The sequence below is a fragment of the Trichoderma harzianum genome (assembly GCF_003025095.1).
Source record: "Trichoderma harzianum CBS 226.95 unplaced genomic scaffold M431scaffold_21, whole genome shotgun sequence".
Classification (NCBI taxonomy): Eukaryota; Fungi; Ascomycota; class Sordariomycetes; order Hypocreales; family Hypocreaceae; genus Trichoderma; species Trichoderma harzianum.
This window is the reverse complement of record NW_020209269.1, coordinates 187,628-207,643: the sequence shown is the minus strand read 5'-3', so window position 1 is coordinate 207,643 and position 20,016 is coordinate 187,628. Positions and strand designations below refer to the sequence as shown.

Sequence of the window (20,016 nt, the reverse complement as noted above, 5' to 3'; positions counted from 1 at the left end):
GAGTGCTTTGCTTCGTATTCAACATGACTGTACCTCAATCGCTTCATTATGCGGCGTTGCAGCTGGTAAGAATTGGAGTACAAGCAGGGTCAATGGCTGCTTTCTCCAGATATTGTCGGCTCACCTTCTTCCTACGGCAATAGAGGCACGCAGATCACGTAATGCACTCTCTCTAAAGGTGACGCAACTGGACTGCATACTCTTGGTAACACTAAACGGTAGATGCAAATGTAAATCACCATGTAAAGACATTTAATATAAGAACAAGGAATCTTCTTTGCCTAATCACTTCTTTCGCATCGCCTCAATTTCTTGAATTAATGTTTCACCAAGTAAATTGCTCAGTCAAGGTTGCCGAAAATGTCACAAACAACAGACATCCTCATCATCGGTGCGGGCATATCTGGGGTCGGTTTTGCCGTGCAATTAGTTCGGCAATTCGGAATCAGAAGCTTCACACTCATTGAGAAATCCGATAATATTGGTGGGACATGGTGGGTAAACTCTTACCCCGGCTGCGGCTGTGATGTAAGTTTTTAATGTCTTTCTGCTGTTTCTTGAATAGATCTAACATGCAGGCCGGGGCAGGTCCCGTCTCATTTCTTCTCCTATTCATTTGCGCTGAAGCCCAATTGGTCTCGAAGATTTGCTTTGCAATCTGAAATACATGAGTATTTCACAGAGGTAGCCGCTCAGTACGAAATTCACAAACATGTACAATTGGCATCTCTTGTCGAGAAAGCTTCTTGGGATGAGGCAATGGGAACTTGGAGCGTCATGGTTCGAGACCTTCAATCGTCAACAGTGACAGAATATCGCAGCAAAATTTTAATCTCCGCTGTTGGAACACTGTCTGTCCCGGAAAAATGCACCATCCCAGGCGCCTCAAGCTTCGAAGGGAACATGTTTCACACGGCGCAGTGGGACCACACGTTTAATTGGAAGGATAAAGAGCTTATTGTCATTGGTAAATCTCTCGTCCCCCTGTCAAGTAGTCGATGGCTACATCCTCACACTCATGATCATAGGAAATGGATGCTCTGCGACACAAATAATTCCAGAGATATCCTCCGGCCCTGGAGCGGCCAAAATGGTAACGCAGTTCTCTCGACAAGCACATTGGCTGGCTGAGCGCCCCAACCCAGAGTACTCTGCGTTGTTCAAGTGGACGATGAAATGGGTCCCTCTAGCGATGCGTCTCTACAGAGCCAAATTATACTGGGATCAAGAAAAAGATTTCAAGGGATTTGACATAGAGACTGGTGCGGAAATCCGCAATGGCTGGTCAAAAGATGCTGCCGCCTACATTCGTGCTAATGCACCCGCAAAGTATCGAGACTTCCTTGTTCCCAAGACCGAAATCGGATGCAAAAGACGTGTTAACGATACCGGTTACCTCGCGAGTCTGCATCAGGAGAATGTCAATCTTATATATGACGACCCAATTGAACAAATAGTACCAACTGGAGTTCGCATGAAGTCCGGAAAGATTATCCCTGCGGATGCAATTGTACTTGCTCAGGGTTTTGAAACCCAAAAGCCGTTTGGATCTTTGCAAATCTTTGGAGAAAGAGGAGTTAGCATCCTAGAACATGTGAGTGCAAATCATACTTACTAGCGATCGTTACTATGGCACTATCTAACATTACTTAACCTAGTGGGATCGAGTGAGCGAGGGTGTCCCTTCTTCCTACCTAGGAACATGCCTGTCAGGATTCCCAAATTTCTTCATCATGATGGGTCCCAATACCCTCAGCGGCCATCTCTCTGTTATCTATACTACGGAATGCCAGATCAATCTTGCATTGCGCATCATAAGGCCTATTTTGAATGCCATGCGCACCGATACATCAAGCTTGGTCGTTGGCCGGCCTTCACGGGACATTGTTACCGTCAAGCCTTCAGCGGAGAAACGAGACATTGAAATGGTACAAGAAATGGCCAAAAAGCTCGTCTGGGCATCAGGGTGCACGTCATGGTTCATTGATGGGAATACTAAGAGGAATACTATCATGTTTCCCGATTGGCAGTATAAGTTTTGGTTGAGGAGTATTTTCGTTGCCTGGGATGATTTCGCTTACCGCACCTCGGCAACATTTCGCAAAGGAGTGGCGAGTGGACAGCCAGGAAATGGGGTCTATTTAAATACTCTCATTGGTGGGCTCATTGGGCTCGGGGCTCTTTATTTCAACCGGGATCACATTCACGATCATCTCGACACAGCAAAGAGCTTTGTTACATCTTTACCAAAGTCGATTTGAAGCTGACATAGCTAGTATCACATCATTTTCCACCTGTTTCTAATTTTGCGATCAACAGAGTTTAAAAACGAGAAGAAAGAGTAATTAAATAAAATGTTCACTTGACTTCTTATCGAATCATCAGCATTAGTTCAACTCCGAGGGGGGGGATGTTTATGTATCTCCTCAACCACAATGCACATTACAGTGTCACATTGCGTTTAAATTATTCCAAGGAAGGTAAAGGCACATATGCATATATTTCACTAGAGGCTTTAGTCAAGTAGTAATATTGATGAACTAGCCACCGACTTCAAACTCAAATAATTATTCGTCGTGTCAATCCAGCACTCTCTACTACCATCAGCAACTCGACAATTCTTCCTTCTGGACTAATCATTGGTTGGCACAGCAATTAGTTTGCCACTCTGGAGGTCGAAAATGTAAGCATGAACCCGCTCTTTCAACTCTTCTCTCACGAGTGGCGAATCCTTCAAGAATTTTATGTCTGTTTCAATGTTGTTTATGTGTCTATCTCTGTCAGAATCATCATATCCAAAGATTTGTATTATCAGGTGACTGTGGCCAACTCACTGCTGCATATTCTTTGCAGAATAAGTGCCAAAGACAATGTTATCAATCTCAGCGCCCAGTTCGGGACTCTTGGCTTTCAAAGCATCTTTAATGATATCGTCGGTAATATGAGTGCAGCCGCAGTCTTGATTTCAGTCAGTTAGAACAAGTAGACATTCACTGAAGGATGCTTGTACTTACCGAGATGGTGAACAATGACAATATCTTTAAGAGCTTGCCCGCCCGTTAATGTGTCAACAAAGAGCAGCGACTGGAGGCCGGTGGTAATTCTACCACCTGGGTTTCGAATCACAAACGCTTCTGTCGTATTTGTGTAAGAATAGTTGCTTCAAAACGTTAAAGTGTTAAAGTGTGTGAAATCCTACCATCGCCTTTCATGCCGAGGAATGCCTCAGCCGATGCTCGAAAATCGATGCATGTAACTGCAGAGCATTAGCAAATAGTGTTGCGTGCCAAAAATATCAGACTTTCATACAGATCATAACAGAGGGTATCTCAAAACCAGGCTGGCCGAGGAGTGCTGGAGGCTTGTGCTGTGTCTCCGCATAGACGCTAGACTGGAGTCAGTTTCTGCAGAGTGAAGCCTCAACACCTTGGCTTACCGGTTTCCCTCAAGCAGCTCTGTCCAAGTTGGTGGTGCCATTGTTACTGGATGTTTCGGAGAATGGTTGTAGGATGAATGCTTATAGAATGAATCTGAATGCTGGCGAGGTATATGGGATTCTGCCATATTTTATATCTGTTTGGACCATGAGATTGATTCCATCATTCTCGTCTGTAGTACATGACTGGAATCGAGTTGCGAGGGTGTCATTGTTGCTCCACAAAATACCAAATGCCTAATTAAGCATATGGTCCAGCCTAGCACATGCCACATCTAGACACGCTAGCGATTACCGACTTTATTACCTTAAGGCCTTTGTTAAGAAGTGGCGGAATAACAGTTACCACTAAACAGTTAGTAATAGTTATGAAGTCGGAATGCACGTTGCCCCGAATGAGCACATTTAGAGGATTAAAAAAAATACTGCTGATTAAAAGAGACTTATGATGAAATATTAGAGCCGCATAAACGAAAAATGGTTGTAGGGCAATCACCAGCATCCCTACACTCTCGGCAAGGCAAAACTTACGAGTTTAACCGCGTGTAAGTCATATCTCATTTCACAACCATTTAGAGTGGTTTTTATGAGAATCATCATACTTTATTATGGCGATATGGCATTTTTTTCGCGTTTATATACTCATTCATTGCATTTTCCCACGCCATCCAGAAAATAGGGGCAGATTAACAGGGTGAGCTAAGAAAGAGTAAACTATCTAGCTATTGCCAGCGGATAAACCCCATCTGCCCTGACTTTCACGTTATATCCAACATGTAGAGCATATACTTATTGTATCTATATAAACAGCCTTCTCGTAAATCTCTGTTCAGGTCAGTAACACAAAAGAGGTCACAGTATCCAAATAGTGTAGTACAATGCAGTCATGATACAATCATGACCTGTGCAACCTAAAAAAAAAAGATAAAAAGAGAAAGGCCAAGAAAGGCTATTCCGTCGCTGCTACAATGGAGGTTCCTGCTGTATATGTCAAGAAAAACAAAAGGGGGTTAACATGCATGAAGATTTTAAGAGCATATATGATATAAGATCATCTCCGCGACAAGGGAAGTGTTACCCTTGGATAGTTTCATCGTTCCTCCAGTACACAACACGTTATTCCATCGCATGTCTTCCTCCCAAAAGCATTGTCAAACTTCTTTAGCTTCCACGCCTCTATTACACGATCGCATCCAATTGCAGCAGCAAAATCGTCATGCGTGACAAGCGCAGCATTAGCAATTTTGACTTTTTGCGTTAGGAAAAACTCGGCTCGACGGTGATGTCTTACAGACCCAAGAAGACATTTGAGCTCAATGGCAAAGCTCTGAACCTCTTCTTCAAGGAGGCCGCGATCGTTTGGTGAAATACAAACAATCATTCGACTCACTAAAATTTGAATGATGAGGGCAACCCCAAGCAACTCATACCGTTTATCAGTATCAAGTGTACTATTTTTCTTTGTTGTGTCAGGAGTGTGAATCAAGGTCATGTTGAAATCTCGGCGCCAAGCTGCAACATCCGATCGTAAAATGCGCACTTTTGCTGCTACGGCATCAAAATCTCTAGGTTGTAGAGAATGCTGCATTGTCACCGCGTGACAAGTTTTCTTGGCAAGGCCAGGTACTCTTACCATGAGTGTCAGAAGCCTTATACCGAGAGGGGAGCGATCAGTAAAAATCTCGCGATCATCAATAGCATTCTTTATGACTTGAATCCATGTAGGGTCGTCCAAAAAACAACTTTTGTTATTGAGAAGAGACTCTGCGCACTAGTTACGATCAGTCATCTAGAACAAGTGAACATGTTCCTAATGAAACAACAAACTTACTATAGGATAACCCAAGGACAACAACAAGGCAATGTCAAAGTCGGAAGAGAATCTCTCTGGGCCCCGATATTGTATAATTTGAGAGGCTCCTGCTATATGATGATACCATAATTGTCCGTTTGGTGAGTTCAAGAGCTGTGATACCAAGAATGTCAGCCTTTCACCAACAAGTGGTTTCAACATCAACTGACTGACTTCGAAGATTGATAACATCCCAGTAGCGCACAAAATTTCAGAGTAGTAACGACTATTCGGTTCATCTACTGCTTTCTGAAGACTTTGGAGCGCTTTCCCGTATTGCTGGAGAATGACTCTGTCACTCTGCCGATGGTTAGGAACAAGAAGTGAGTGTGTAATTGTAACGAGACACTGAAACGCATCATCCAGCGCAGCCACATGTCCAAAACGTGGTGGTATAAGAGAGAAATAGGACCATTGTCTGTATGCTAAGACGCCTGGTAATTGGCTGGAATCTAACTGTAGTAATGACGAGGCACTAAAGCCGTCAGCTTTCTTCATGAGATTCTTCGACCGACAACATACATAGGCCCTATATGAACAGTTGTGAGCGATGAGAGATCGAAGGGGTCCAAACCCTGATCTTTCACCAGCAGCTCCAGGCCAGAGAGTGGCATAGGAGGTAACAAGCTTGACATTTCCATGCCTCGGTGAGTTTTGTAATACTTGGCGGATTCTCTATGCGACGCGTCGTTTGGTGTACGGCGTGCCGCCCCCACTACTTTCATAGCATGCCTGCGTATCTTGGAACGATTCTCTTTCGAAAGTCGTTCATTAGGAGCGTGCAGAATGAATTGGAAGCCATCGATAGCTGGGTCTGTCATTGCTTTTGCCTGTGCAGTACTAAATGAACCCCAACAATATGAGGGCAATTCGGAGTATGAGATTTGCCACTCTGCCCTGGTTCAGAGAACGCTTTCTCTAAATGGCTAAGCTGGATATTTCCGCCGCTGATGGGTTAGCTTATGTGATGCGGTCTCCGTATATTCCGAGCATCACGTGAAGCATAGAATTACAGAGCAACGGAATCTTGGGATCACGGTCAACTGGATGTAACATATGCAGTGTAGCGAGGCAGAATATATGAGTTTGTATGTCGGAATGTCGGATCACAATCCCCGAAACATGCCATAATCCGTGATCGCAAGAGCCAGCTAGCACTAAGATGCTAAATCCTTTATACATGCCCGGTGAAACAGCTTGTAAAGCCTACCTATATATACATGTACTAGCAACAGGTAAGAACTTCTCTAGAGCACTTAAATTTTATTCGTTCCTATATATAGCCGCTTTCCATTGCTCTGTCTCTTCTCCATTCAATTATTACTCTACGTATAATACCGGCATATCTATTCTGAAGTAAATGGTCCAGTGATGACGACGCTAGGATTGATGTTTGTAGTAGTCAGCGCTCAAAGCACACAAACTTTGGAGTTGTATCTACAGGCTTGCTAGCACCTAACGCATGACCCTGAGCCACCCACAACAGAGTTGCGTATATTAGAGTGGTATAGCCCTCTGCGCTCAATGATCCTCAGATTGACCGACTGGGAAGTTATGCTCTTTTGCCTAAGTATCACCGCAACAGGAAAATTAGATCCCCTTGTAGTCAAGTATAGCATCTTTAAAGGCATACGTCGGATTATCGCCCGGTGTCTTCAGCTGAACTATGCATGTTTGTATACTTAGCTAAATCCTATCCAAAAATAAAATTGCACTCTGAAATCGGGCCTACCAACCAATAGGGATGTGCGGAGTGCATTGGTGTGGATTTTGACCTTCCTTATTTAGCCAGCGGGATTGCCTTGGCCTGGTATTACGAAGTAACATCCTGTGGGGGCGGAGAGTAGAGATATCAACTCGGCACCGAGAGGGAGCTTCTGAAGCCGCTCTGGGGTGCTAAACAGGTAATTCTGTATTCAATTGGGTCGATACAAGGGAATAATGAAGTGTAACCCAACTATACCAAGCAGGTTTGTGACTGAAATATCTCTGAGGAAGACAATTGCTGGCCAATAAATCGTTGATGTGAATCCTGCTCCTTGCGTTAGTGTTATTTTCTCCCCAAGGAGAAAAAGTATAAGAACCAAAGTAAAGACCACCGAATAACCCACTGTCAAACACCTTGATCAAACACCACTTTTAACAAGCTTCAATTACCGCTATCTTCCTTCTTCCGTAACACCATGAAGGGTCTCTTATCAATTCTTTCATTGGCAGTTGCTGCCACCGAGGCTTGCCTTACCATCTCAGGGTCATGCCAGTCGGGTTCCATTGATCCCTACGTCAGCATCAACGCCAACGACAACAATCAAGCATCTGGCCATACGAGCTGCAGCAACTTTGCTCATTGTGACATGCAAATCAGTGGCGCTGTCAATAGTGCCTGGGTAGAGAACTGCCAATACCTGCACTGGAACACGGGTCATGGTAACTACGTGGTCGACATGCACCCTAGCACTACCACGACATGTACCCGGACATGTGGTGCTACAGGAGCTTGCTGTGACTTTGAGACTCATTACTTGGTGGATACACGGGCTTTCTGCTAAATCATCTATGACAAAAAATGTGAGTTGTCTAGGTTTCATGATACGTTGACTTGTGTTTTGCTAACCTGATGTAGTAGTCCCCTCAGCGATGGATTCTGTTGTTAAGTTACAGGAGGTGGATGGCCTTTTCAATGTTGCAGCCAAGCCAAGGACAGGTTTACCCCAGCTTGAATAGAATTGCTGAGAATACTCTTATAACATTGTTATACTATCCAAAGAATATAAACCTACTGTAATAGACACCAGGAGAATTTCCATACTTTCCCTCAAATATGACCATAAGATGCATGAGTATGCTACTCTTCAGGCTTAAAAACGTAGATCAACCTAAATATATCGCTTGGATTTTGCTGGTAGGATAGCTTCAATACCTAGTCCTGAGGACAAAGAAGTGAGAGACTCTTGCTATGGTCAGAATAAACGTAGACCATCAGCTGCAGTGCATATTATCGGTCATTATATATAAAAGACAAAAGACAAAATCTACAATTATATGAGAGTACAAGAGTGCATTGCTATTAGAAATTTTATAAAATTTGTCTCAAATTTAGTGCATAGAGGTTGTATTCATATCATGTAGACTTTTACTCTTTGGCCGCGTTGACCATTTCAATGCTCATCAGTATATGAGATGCTTCTTGGGTCTCTACAATGTACAGAAGCTGATTTATAGTACCCAAAAATGCTATCATAAATGGTCTATCAATAACTCTATTATATCTATGACCTTGGCTTTCATATGTGGTCTTCCTCAGAAAATGGTAAGAGAAGCAATAACAAAGGATTCACAGCCACAGACACTGTATAGTTTCCATCGGCCCTTACTCCTTGGGTGCGACGGCGTGCTCAACATCTACAACTCCAGGTTTTGGTCCTGAACTCTGAACAAGGTCAGGATTCTCCGTCTTCAGTTTCGCAAAATTGCGTTCGGCTTCCCAGGCCCAGATACTGTCACTGGCAAACACGAGATCCATCTCTTCCAACGTCCGCTGATTGGACTCAGGATACAGCGCCCAGACGACAAGGATGGATAAAGCATTGACAGCACCGAATATGTAGAGAGTTTTCTCGTTAAGGCGTTTAAAGATGGTGGGAAGCAGCAGAACCTAGGAAGCTGATGAGCAATGGCTTCAGGAAAATAAAAGTTTTAAGGATGGGAAAAAAAACTTACACACCAACCATTGCCAATGGACCAGCCAACGACGCCCCAAGCATTGCCCTTGGCTCTAACTTGCAAGGGGAAAATCTCAGCTGGGTAGAGCCAAGGAACAGTAAGCCAAGTAGCACCAAATATCGCAGTATAAAGGAATACGAAAAATGTTGCGGCGCCGCCAATATGGCTTTGGCTACTTTTGCCCTCGGCATTGATCGTAGCTCGAGCGAGGCCACCTGCGACAAACATGCATATGCCCTGTCCAACTGCTCCCCAGTATAAGGTCCAACGACGGCCGATGCGATCGATGGTGAAGACACAGATCAATGTGGCAAACTAGCATATTGTCAGTATCTATTAGTTTTTGGACACAGATACTTGGCTGGCGTACCATATATGTGATGTTGTTGATACCGCTGACCCAAAGCCTGTCCTTTGAGCTAATTCCAGCTATGGTAAAGATTTCAGGACCGTAGATGGTGATTCCCGCAATACCGATCCATTCTTGAAGAATCTGAAGCCAAATAACAAGCTGAACGCGCCGACCAGTGTGCAATTTTCCAGAACCGATACCGAAAAACATTTGAAGATAACCCTGCTGCTTGGAAGTATCTTCTTCCAGGTTACGAATGTTAATGATATCCTGGTACTCTGCTTCCATTTTGACGCCATCCTCGCCTTCGTTGCCACGAAGACGACCTAGGATAAAGCGGGCTTCCTCTTCACGGCCAACTTTGACGAGCCAGCGCGGAGATTCAGGCATGAACCAGATGACAATGAAGAGCGCAATCAGAGGGAGAATCTGAAAGGCAACGGGAAATCTCCAGATAAATGAGGATGTGTTGTCGTGGTATTTGGATGTGCCACTGTTCTCATGTTAGCAAAGCTGCTAAAAAGACAGAACCTCTGAAGAATTTACTAACAATTCTAGCCAGTATGCTACAACAACTCCAAGGATGTTCAAAGTAAACTCAATGGAAACAAATTGTCCGCGAGAGGTATGAGCAGCGGTCTCGGTTGCCCAGACTGGTGTAATCGCATTTAAAATTCCAGTGCCAACACCGTTAAGCACACGCGCTTTCCCATATCTTCAGTCAGTCAAAGCACTATAACACAGGATCTGCCTATAAATGATCTCTTTGTAGCATACCGCAAAACATCCAGTTTGAGTTCATGGCTGAAGCCTGCAGAGCAGCAGCGCAAACGCTCCAAGCACATGCCAAAGCAATCGTCTTGATACGGCCATAGCGGTCGCCCAGCCAGCCTCCGAGGAGACACCCGCATAGAGTCCCCGGGAGATAATACACGGCAACGATGCCTCCCTGTAACAAGGGCTTATCGACAACAACAATACCCTGGTTTTCATCCCAGTGACCAAAGCCCATGCGCTCAGCATAATCGCGCGCCGTATTGACGCCGCCCATCAATCCTTGATCATAACCGAAGAAGAAAATTGATAACCCCGCTACAAGGCAGACGGAATTTAGAAGGGAGCTTTTGTAAAGTTTATGGGCCACATTGTATTTGGCCAGCGGCCCGGTGAGGTTGGCCATGCTGTCAATTGCGCAGAAAACAATGGCTGTATGTGGGTTCCTCTCAATCCATTTCCTTCTCCGTAGAGGGAATGCTTGGTGAGGATCTTATATACTTGCGCATCATCGTGGAAGCCGAAGATCGGCATCCCGTGTAGCATTTAGGCAGCACTGAATGCCAAATTCAGTCAATGGGTATCCAAAAGAGAGCTCCATCGTGAAAGACAACGATCCCCATTCGCCAGCACTGACGCTTAAACGCTTCGTCGGAGCCATCCGGTCATTGTCCGATTGAGATCTGCCGCAAAAACCCGGCAATCATGGGGTCCTCCACGGGGAAAGCGTGCAGCAAAGACATGCTCAGTTTGTTCTTGCTTACGTTCAATCATCATTGCTACGCCAGAGTAACAAACCCCATCGGCAAGTCTGTCGATCTCTCCAGGTTTGGTCGGTTATGCGCACCAATGGCGTCTGCGGGACTGACTCGACAATGGGGCAGTCTGGGGGAAATAAAACCACCAGTGCCGTTTACTATTGGAGTTGATCTCCGCAAAATCCACAATGGCGATACGAAGGTCATGCGCACCAATAGCTCTCACGATCCCCAGATTTGAACATATGATGCAAGATGCGAGACGGTAATAACCTGGGATTTAATGGCTCGTGTCATATAGTAGCAGAGGACGAAATAGTACTCGGGTGTTGCGAGAATGCATCCGATTCGTCCACTGAGTTCTCCCCCGCGTAGTTTATTTTCGTCACATGCCACAAATGTTTCTTAGCACACCGATTGGGATCGAACTAGCATTTCATTCGTATGTATTTGGGTCGGGAACTATATACTGTAGCCGAATATGTACTCATATTTGCGTGATGTGCTGTTCAGGTCGTATCTCATGATTTTTTCGTCTGCCAAGGCACCGTTATTTAAGCCTTGAGGCCAGCAACAAGCCTGTCTCCCAATGCCTTGATACTGTTCTCAAAGTCATTGGTGTTCTTGGCCGCCCAGTTTGCACCGCTCTTGCCTGGCACAGCTCCGGAGCCAGTGAATCCAATGAACAAAACGTCCTTGGGATCATGGCCGTTATCACCGCTAAGGCCCTCGTTAGGAAAGCAAAGCTTACCCAAAGCAAGGGAAGCTTCTCCGGTGGAGGTGCCACCGTTGGTATCACCCCAGATACCATAGAACTGGCGATTTGTATCAGCTTCTGGCTTATGATAGAGCAAAATAAGATATCCAAACTTACAACTTGGTTATTGCACACAACAGCCATGACACTAAGCGGCTGCATGCCGGATGACTGGGGGTTGAAAGAGGGGCTGCTGCCCGAATTGCCGAAGACGACGTACGGGTGAATATTGGCATCGAGATCAGAAATGCCGAATGTTCTCACGGTATCCTTGAAGGCAGTTTCGCTCTGGCCACTGGGATCGTTGGCACAAGCACCAGCCGAGTTGTTGGCACCATCACAATCGATGTCGAGGTTGTCATAGTTGCCAGAACTTCCCTTGAGGAAGATAGCACCGGCAAGGTCACCACAGTATGAAGCTCCACCACTAAAAGTGCCCGACAATTTCTTGGCACACGTTCCGGACTTAAAGAACAGTAAGTATGAGGGACAAATCTCGCTAGCCCTTTGGTGTGGATATGACTTACTTTGTGGTTGTCGTAGATGGTCTTGAGGTTGGCGGGGAGTGAGAAGGCTGAGGCAACTGTGCCGAAGGCAGCGAGGCCAAGAAGAGCGTTGGATCGCATTTTAATGAGTTATGAGTTGTAAGTAGCGAAAAGTGTTTATTAGAGTGGAAGAAGCTCTTGGCTGATGCCAAACAAACAGATTGTGTGAGCATGGTTCGTACAATTTATACCCTTTCAAACCTGATCTTCAACCCTTCCATTTGTCTTAACACCTTGACAGATCAGCTCTCCCTGCCACCTTACCTAACCTTACTCTACCACCGCCATTTCGGATCGCCGCCGAGTTCATCGTTGAAACGCTGACATGCATCTAAATTGACCATCACCTGTTGAAGCTTGGTGTTGCTGAGTGAAAAGGGAAGGTCAAAGGAATCGATTGGGTAAGATTGGAGGAAAATCAGGACACAAATTGCCTCTGGGACACATTTGTAACGTAGTAGCCGTATTCGTTACGCGGGGGCGCCCCCTTGGCCCAGACCTGAGCCAGCCGTGGGCCGAAAGCTTATACGAGCTTGACGGCGCGCTACACTGAAAAGAGCACTTCACGAAGCAAGCAACAGGTGTTCAGACGGAAACAGGGGAGAGAAATAAGCGTGCTTGCAGATCTTGGCGCCGCTACGGAGCACTCTATTCTTGACATGACATCCGATTAGGTTCAAGATTTGCATGCTTGTCGGTGAGGACTGTGCCGCCAGCAAGGATGTCCATTTCGCTTCCCTGTTGCGATCACAGTCTCTACGTCTTTCCTTCCTCTTCCTGCTAGAAGGTGTTATACGGACTCCACGGAATGTTACCTGAGAGATGGCTCTCTCTTGTCGAGCCGAACAACCCGTGATTCAAAAACATCGGACGAATTACTATATGTACAAACACGGAATCATTGTTACCCATGACAGGTCGTCGTGGAACGTTTCTCGGCATATTTCATGTAGCATACATTGCCTATTGCATCCTATGCGAGTGGTATCCAGGCAGGTTACGGAGAAAAAGCTAAACCATTAACTACAACCACCAGGAACCGTACACAAATACAGGAATCCAACAGAAGACTCTAGAACCATGATTCCCAATTGGCGGTGACCACCTTTTGCAGTGCGTGTACTCCTATTATGGGCACTGGAGCGGAGATGGTATATTAGCGCACTCAAGCGTCAAAACCCATCTAGTATATGTGAAACAAGGCCCAATAACGCGGTGACGGCCATTGTTGTATATACAGGCACTCATCTGTGGAAGAGAACATTGAGCTGTGTAGTACAACATCTACGTTAACGTGATTATAATTTAAAAGGCAAATTAACATCTTCCAGCTCAGGGCGGGGGGGAATTGGGTGATTTATTTGGTCATTGGAGAGCCCGTCAAAACATATTTCCAATACAAGCAACCCCCCGCTTCCGTAAGATAAGCTTATAAGCTTAAATTTATTTCTTGCCGATATTTGGCTTGAAGAAAGTCTCCGCTGCGAAATAACTTCGTCCATGCTAATTTCCAAGAAAGAACAAATACGGTCTATCAGAAATCTTTCCCAATGCCAACTCCTGCTTTAGCACCGAGATGTTCAGAAACCCCCTCCTTGCGCAGGTAGCCTGGCACTAAAGATTAGCTGGGCGAGATGCGGAGCATCGGGCTTCTTTGTTCACAGCCAAATGCCAGTAGTCTACGGTCTAATTCAATTACATTAAGAAAACCGTGTGAGTGGTGTTGTATTTACTATACGTATCAGAGTGCACACACTGGAATAATAACCAAAACCGTCCATAATTCGTACATCGTATCTCGTCAGCCCCTCAGGCGCCGGTCCAGAACCGATCCCAAGCATCCTTGCAAATCTCATTCTGTAAGCGATTCAGAAAGCTCTCAAACTTCACTGGCTCCTCTCCATCCACCCTCATAACGCCATCCTTGATGCCTCGCCAGCCCTCCACAGGCAACTTGATGTAATTGTGCCTCTTGTCGCAAAAATGCATCACATTTGGCGATCCAACCTTCTCAGGAGTGTGTCTCGCGTTGTAGCAGATTTCGCAAACCAATGTGGTGGAGCATTCGGCACAGTAATGAACCACAGAATCTCCCCACCAGGCGTACCCAGCTGTGGGAGTGCAGATGCCTCCATCGCAGCTGTATACAACAATGTCGGGGTTGCCCAGGTCTCCTTCATCTTTTGGTGATGATTTATTTCCACTCCTGAGGCTGTTCATGGTTTCGAACGCTGCCATTCCTTCAAACGTGCCAACTCTACCAGCTCTAGCAAGAGGTACCACTCCCTCGGGCGGTGTATCATCTTCATCATCGCTGCTGTCGCTTTCTTCATCGCCGGATTCATCCGATTCGGAGCTCAACCCGTCTTCCTCGTCTGAAGCAGTCGTGATTTTGGAAAACATGGCTGATATCACAATTCGTGCATATCGCTGGATATCTTGCCCCTCTGGAACGGCTTTGCTCAGTATCATAAGTGCATGGCCCAGCTTTTCCAAATTTTGCCCATCGTTCCAAGAGACTTTATCGCTCAGGCCGGCGAAGCAGTCATTGAAAACGCTCTGGAGTCGCTCCTGGAACTCGCTACCTTGACCCATTTTCAGGCACATTGACGCAATAACGATGCGACGATGTACAAGGTCTAGAGCGGTATAGATCGGTACAGATAAAGAGAGTGGCCTATCCATTAGACCTTTGAGTGCCTCAAGAGCCTCTAGCTTGACTTTGGGATCGCGAGAGCTGCGGAAAATTTCGTACAGAACGTCTGACATAACGTCAACAGCCCTTTGGAGCATTGTTTGAGGTTGCTCGTCTGTAATAGAATACGGGTATCCGCCGGATGTAGTGTTGAATATTTCGTCTAAATATTTGCGAGCGTTCTCAAGGTCCCCTGCTGCCCTAAAGTACGTCACTGCCAACTCAAGACGCAATGGGGCGCCAGAGTTGAGCCGATCAAGAAACTGGATGGCGTTCTTATATATTTCGATGAGAAAGTCGGCTTCGCCCTCTTTGATTGCAAGAGAGCGAAGCTGGTCGTGTCGCTCACGGCCATCATAGCAATAGTTCCATGCCATCCAAGTTAGCCTATCGATAGGGCTCCAACTTTTCAGTGTTCGAAAGTACCCAGCGTAATCATCAACCTTCTCGAAAAGCTCAAGTTCTTTCACAAGAGCATCTCCCGTAGTCATTCCAGTTGGATCGATCGACTTTGCCTTGGTGTAAGATTCGGCTGCGGCTTGTCGCATCTTCAGCTTTGTCTCAACTTCAGCCTTTGCTAAGAGAGCTGCGCGCTTCAAGGCCGTAGGGACATCGACCGTTTTAATGTCCTTGACACGCTCCAAAATAGTTTCGAAAGCCTTGTCTTTTTCGTGTAGCTTCAACAGGACCTTGGAGTGCAGAATTGATATCTTGAACTTTTCCACATTGTCGTCTCCGGAATGACAGATATCATATGCCTTTTTGCACATCAAATCAGCTGCTTTGTAATGGCTATAATGGAAGAATAGCTCTCCCACAGCTCGGTAAGCCGTTCCGTCCATCTCGAGATCACTGAAGATTCCTGGCAAACCCAATGAGCTCTTTTCTTCCCCTAATTCTCCCGTGGCATGATTTGCAGCATTTCCACTATCGTCAGTGGGTGGATCATCGCTTGATGTTGCTGGTGCCGAAACCTCGTCTGGGAAGTTGGCTTTAGCTTTGTCAACAAGGAGCTCATCAAGTCCAGACTGTGATGTCATCAGTTAAGAGTCTCTGTAATATCCGAGAAGAAGAAGAAGAAGAAGAACGGAATACGGCCAGCGAAAACTTACTACGCCCAAAAGTCCATAGAGAAGCTTATATGCACTTAATACTTCTTCAAGGTTCGCCGCAGTATATATGCGGCTAACGTACCCCCTAACCATCCCATATCTGCACCTTCGGGAATCTATGGCAACATCTGCCCACCATGCAGCTGCATCAGGGCTCAAGAGAGACGAAATTTCTGGGGTTTTGAGGGATTCGGCCCAGAGAGCAACTCTGTCGTTTACAAGACTTTTGATGCCCCTGTTATATGTCATTCCCGTGCGACTGAGTGTATCTGCAAAGTCGGTGTGTGATAAAGCCATAGCAAGCCCTTCCATAACCTCTACTTTCTCTTGAGGCGTGTGCTCCTCCAACTTGAGCTCGACGAAATGCGAGAGGAGGCGATAGGCAGCGTATAGCCGTAGACCTTCTTTGATCGGGTGGCCGGGCCCCAGGGGTTCCGGCTTGACCAGGTCAACGCCGGCCAAAAATATCTGGCGATGTGCTTCTGATGCTTTCAAATGCCATTTTGAGTCTACATCAGATGCATCCCTAAAGAATGCACGCATTGACCTCTCTTTGAACTTGACAGGTAATGCGCCATCATTATAGACATCATCTTGGTTATCGGATGCTGCTTCTGCCTTTTCGAGGTCCTCGATAGAACCAGTAGAAGTATCTCTATGAGCTATTTCTCGCGTTTGAGCTTCAAAGGCGGGGTCTCCAATCTGGAGAAACTTGGATGCAACTTCGGGAATTTCCTCGAGTGTAAAGCTGTCGTCTTTAGAAAGATAAACCAGCAGGGACGTTACTTCATCAAGGGTCAGGACACGATATGAGAACGCAATCCAATGGAGCAGCTTGGCCGCAATTTCTTGACGGTCAGCAGGCATTCGGCGCTGACATTCGTCCAACATGATCTCGTATACGCCATGCAGGTTCTCTGGCATTGGAAGCGCAAGCACCTGAAGAGCAGCACCTTCGCGGCCGAGAGCATTGAGTCGTTCCAGGGTGTGCTCAGCATATAACAAGTCTAATAAAAAGAAATGTGTCAGACCCTTTCTTCACACTGTCTCAAAAGTCCCGACTTACTAGGTGAGGCCTCTTCCACCTTTTCTGCAATTCTCTGTTGGACGTAGCGTGTGAACTTCTTGAGGTAGTTCAGATCGTTAATTCGATGCCATGCGAGCGTCTTGAAGTCCTGTAATTGTTTCTCCTTTGTGACTTCGATGGTGCTGACTTCTGCCTGCTCTGATAATTTCGCCAAAAGGTCGGGGCGAGAGGTGACGACAATCGATATTCTAAACTTCTCCTGTCTGACGAGCTTGACAAATTCCAGGAATTGAGGGAAGTCTATCAATTCATCCAAGCCATCAAATAGGACAAAAAGACGGTTTGGAGAGTCATTGCTGAACGATGGTCCCAGAATCTTGAGGAGTAAATCCCTCCATTCAAAGACATTATAGAAAACCTCGTCGCGGACCATCTCTGCGTTGATCCTCTCGCAGAGCGGCACACTCTGCTCCACTATCTGGTTGATGGTGGTGATCAGTCCGCTTCTGAAGAAACCCAAGTCTTTACGCTGCTCTCGGAAGTAAAAATGTGCGACACAGGTGCGCTGGCTGGAGTCTTCCTTTGCCAAGTCGTAGAGCTTGTCGTGCACCGCGGCAGCTAGATGGCTCTTACCAGTACCCGGTTGTCCTGCTAAAGCAAGAACTGGCTTCAGCACACTGACATCTTCGTCTTGTTTCACCCAGTCTTCCCACTCTTGTTGAGAAAAGACCCAGGTACAAGTGTCTGGGATCAGAGTCTCTTTCAGGATTGTGTATTCATGGCCATCTCCCTCAACATTCGGCATTCTGTTTCGTACTCTATTGGCGGATGCTGGCTTCCCTGCATCCTGAGTCGACGGCTTTCCTTTGTGATCGTGCTTTGCGTTCTGTTCCGTAAAGGCCTTGAGTAGCTTGGCGACATCGCTGCGAATGCTCCCAGTATCTTGACTAATTGAGAACATAATCTCCTTCTGCTCCTCGAGCATTCTGGTGTGTGCCTCCTGGTTGTTCTGTAGCTCTGTATTCATTTTCTTAAGTTCTTCGCTGTTGCCCAGGATGGCAAACTCCGTCGCATTCTGCAGCCTCGTCAGATCCTTGTCCATCTTCTTTCGGGCACCACCCAAATCGCTATCTTCTCCTTCAATTAAATTGGTGATCCATTTCTCTGCATGTCATGTGAGCAGAGCCGCAGTTTAATTACAACTTCAAAGTAGAGGCACTTACTGAAACGGCCAAGTTCTATATACTTGTGCGCATAGCCTGTCAACGTCAAGAAGGACGTAAAGACGTCCATGAGACAATTTTGATAGGCCTTATGTGATGGAAGGCGAGTCTCTAATATGACGACGCGCTCCAAAAAGCTATTCATATCATCAAAGAACACAACGACGACATCATAGTCGGCTGAAACTTGTTTGCAGGCCTATGGAGGTACGGTGCAACGTTAGCCAACGAAATGCTACTAATACACAGCAATACTTGCAAAGAGAGTCCTACTGAAAGAAGATATGTAATAGCCGTGCCAATAGCAGCAGCTGGAGGAAATGCAGGAACAGCAGCGCTGATCAGCTGCTGGGCGCCTTTCTCAATGTAATCGATGTTGGCAGCAAAAAGGCTGCGGAGCTTGTCCACTTTTTTGCTATTGTGTCGAAATTTGTGAAAAGAGTTCATTTCGTTCGTGCCAAAGTCTATCATAGCCTGAACATTGTTGAACTTGGGCTGCAAGTCAAAGCCCACGATACCTTTGTACTGCTTGAGGGCTTGCTTCCACAAGTCGGCAACATCGCGATTATCACTCTCCAGGTCTTCTGGCACTATCTTCTTCTTCTCCTCCCCGTTGGACGCCATGTTGCCAAAGAGAGGGGGAAGATCAACTGAAACCAAGCAAAGAAAAAGCAGAATTAGAACGGGCAAGGTTACATTTAATCTTTCTTCGTATAAGTGGTCACGAAACAGCTCCAAACTATGCGGACAAAATGGTGATATATGGGGTCCCAGCCTCTCTTAAATCGTTTCAACCAACACCATTATATCGGTAAATGCACCATATTCGGCTACAGCCAGAGTGCATTCAGCCCTATAATGTGCTCCACAGCACACCAAGAGATGCAGCTGAATGGCTCATTCGTAGGATTCCTCTCTATGTCGATGGCCGCATGATCCCCTGTTCGTTGCCTGTGGGCTGATCATGCAGCTTATTATCAGCCCCTCGAGTTAGCGTAGACTCAAGATGCAATATCCTTCATCCGGTAACTTGAGTCTGGGACGCCGAAATGATGCCCCAATTAACCAAGTCGATAGTGGTCATGGATCATCCGAATCTCTGGGCAATACCTGCTTAAAGAGTTACATCATCAGGGAGATTACAAAGTTCTCAACGCTGAGAGCTCGAGACAATTGAACAGTCAAGAGGAGGATTTGCACAACCTGTGATTTTAGTGCGCTTCACGAAGAGCAAAGGCACACTAGCAGAACCAGGAACCCCGCAGCTAACAGCTTATCAGACGAGGGATTTTTAAACCAAAATCCATGGCAAGACGCCGTCCTCGTCTACTGGCCACTTGTTACCACTTGTTACTATTCTTACATACCCTCTTGTGCTGTCATTGGATTGACAGTCAACTTGGGCTGAGGCGGAGTCACGCAGTGGGCCCTGTGAAATAAAGGCGACCGACCCCAAAGTGGTTCAAAGAATCATGATGGCAGGAATTGTCCACCAGTTGGTTTGCTTGTGGAGAAGCGCTAAATAAATACGGTGTCGTGATGGATCAGCCATGCCGCTTGCCAGGTGTTGATCGAGCCAGCGGCCGAATCAGAGACAAGCCAGACAAGAAACGCTATTTGCAGCCCCCAACGCAACGTCAGGAGCAAGGCAGCCTGGCAAATCAGGTAAAACACAAGTCACGGTTCCAGTCAGTTGTGAATTGGTAGAAGAGGATGACATTCGTCCCATGCGGCTCAAGCCACATGGATTTAGGTCTTACGC

At 46.1% G+C, this 20,016-nt stretch overlaps 7 protein-coding genes across 7 annotated transcripts; 2 read left to right on the top strand and 5 right to left on the bottom strand.

Moving 5' to 3' along the window:
* Window positions 1-360: 360 nt before the first annotated feature.
* On the top strand, window positions 361-2,345 carry M431DRAFT_545890 (hypothetical protein; the record flags this gene model as incomplete). Its single annotated transcript, XM_024921188.1, has 5 exons — window positions 361-528; window positions 589-967; window positions 1,029-1,594; window positions 1,659-2,115; window positions 2,320-2,345. The coding sequence occupies 5 exons, from the start codon at window positions 361-363 to the stop codon at window positions 2,343-2,345; spliced, it is 1,596 nt and encodes a 531-aa protein (XP_024768671.1).
* A 202-nt stretch (window positions 2,346-2,547) lies between these two features.
* On the bottom strand, window positions 2,548-3,150 carry M431DRAFT_545886 (hypothetical protein; the record flags this gene model as incomplete). The annotated part of the gene is made up of 3 exons (XM_024921187.1): window positions 2,548-2,771; window positions 2,835-2,958; window positions 3,015-3,150. Coding segments are annotated over 3 exons (399 nt in total), but the record flags the coding sequence as incomplete, so codon positions are not given.
* A 1,226-nt stretch (window positions 3,151-4,376) lies between these two features.
* Window positions 4,377-6,144, bottom strand: M431DRAFT_513293 (hypothetical protein). The gene is made up of 4 exons (XM_024919990.1): window positions 5,811-6,144; window positions 5,463-5,763; window positions 5,268-5,402; window positions 4,377-5,207 (listed from the first exon to the last, which is right to left on the bottom strand). Exons 1-4 carry the CDS (start codon window positions 6,107-6,109, stop codon window positions 4,527-4,529), a joined length of 1,416 nt encoding a protein of 471 aa, XP_024768669.1. The 5' UTR covers window positions 6,110-6,144; the 3' UTR covers window positions 4,377-4,526.
* Window positions 6,145-7,440: 1,296 nt separating this feature from the next.
* On the top strand, window positions 7,441-8,064 carry M431DRAFT_525011 (hypothetical protein). Its single transcript, XM_024920599.1, has 2 exons — window positions 7,441-7,856; window positions 7,912-8,064. Exon 1 carries the CDS (start codon window positions 7,472-7,474, stop codon window positions 7,835-7,837), a length of 366 nt encoding a protein of 121 aa, XP_024768668.1. The 5' UTR covers window positions 7,441-7,471; the 3' UTR covers window positions 7,838-7,856; window positions 7,912-8,064.
* Window positions 8,065-8,470: 406 nt separating this feature from the next.
* On the bottom strand, window positions 8,471-10,669 carry M431DRAFT_20932 (hypothetical protein). Its single transcript, XM_024913436.1, has 5 exons — window positions 10,141-10,669; window positions 9,914-10,067; window positions 9,382-9,856; window positions 9,009-9,326; window positions 8,471-8,943 (listed from the first exon to the last, which is right to left on the bottom strand). Exons 1-5 carry the CDS (start codon window positions 10,541-10,543, stop codon window positions 8,659-8,661), a joined length of 1,635 nt encoding a protein of 544 aa, XP_024768667.1. The 5' UTR covers window positions 10,544-10,669; the 3' UTR covers window positions 8,471-8,658.
* A 780-nt stretch (window positions 10,670-11,449) lies between these two features.
* On the bottom strand, window positions 11,450-12,278 carry M431DRAFT_98691 (glycoside hydrolase family 75 protein; the record flags this gene model as incomplete). The annotated part of the gene is made up of 3 exons (XM_024925077.1): window positions 11,450-11,710; window positions 11,770-12,117; window positions 12,180-12,278. The coding sequence occupies 3 exons, from the start codon at window positions 12,276-12,278 to the stop codon at window positions 11,450-11,452; spliced, it is 708 nt and encodes a 235-aa protein (XP_024768666.1).
* Window positions 12,279-14,006: 1,728 nt separating this feature from the next.
* M431DRAFT_10405 (hypothetical protein) lies at window positions 14,007-18,878 on the bottom strand (the record flags this gene model as incomplete). Its single annotated transcript, XM_024911539.1, has 5 exons — window positions 14,007-15,920; window positions 16,005-17,011; window positions 17,071-18,195; window positions 18,255-18,453; window positions 18,528-18,878. The coding sequence occupies 5 exons, from the start codon at window positions 18,876-18,878 to the stop codon at window positions 14,007-14,009; spliced, it is 4,596 nt and encodes a 1,531-aa protein (XP_024768665.1).
* Between the last annotated feature and the right edge of the window lie 1,138 nt (window positions 18,879-20,016).

Bases quoted from the DNA above. Each gene is read 5' to 3' on its own strand.
- M431DRAFT_513293 (XM_024919990.1), bottom strand. From the start codon at position 6,109: ATGACAGACCCAGCTATCGATGGCTTCCAATTCATTCTGCACGCTCCT. The intron at 5,403-5,462 runs GTCAGTCAGTTG...TTGGTATCACAG, and splicing joins GGATGTTATCAATCTTCGAA to CTCTTGAACTCACCAAACGG. The intron at 5,208-5,267 runs GTAAGTTTGTTG...GATCGTAACTAG, and splicing joins TGTCCTTGGGTTATCCTATA to TGCGCAGAGTCTCTTCTCAA.
- M431DRAFT_525011 (XM_024920599.1), top strand. From the start codon at position 7,472: ATGAAGGGTCTCTTATCAATTCTTTCATTGGCAGTTGCTGCCACCGAG.
- M431DRAFT_20932 (XM_024913436.1), bottom strand. From the start codon at position 10,543: ATGGCCAACCTCACCGGGCCGCTGGCCAAATACAATGTGGCCCATAAA. The intron at 10,068-10,140 runs GTATGCTACAAA...GATATGGGAAAG, and splicing joins CTCAAACTGGATGTTTTGCG to CGCGTGTGCTTAACGGTGTT. The intron at 8,944-9,008 runs GTAAGTTTTTTT...TCAGCTTCCTAG, and splicing joins CCATTGGCAATGGTTGGTGT to GTTCTGCTGCTTCCCACCAT.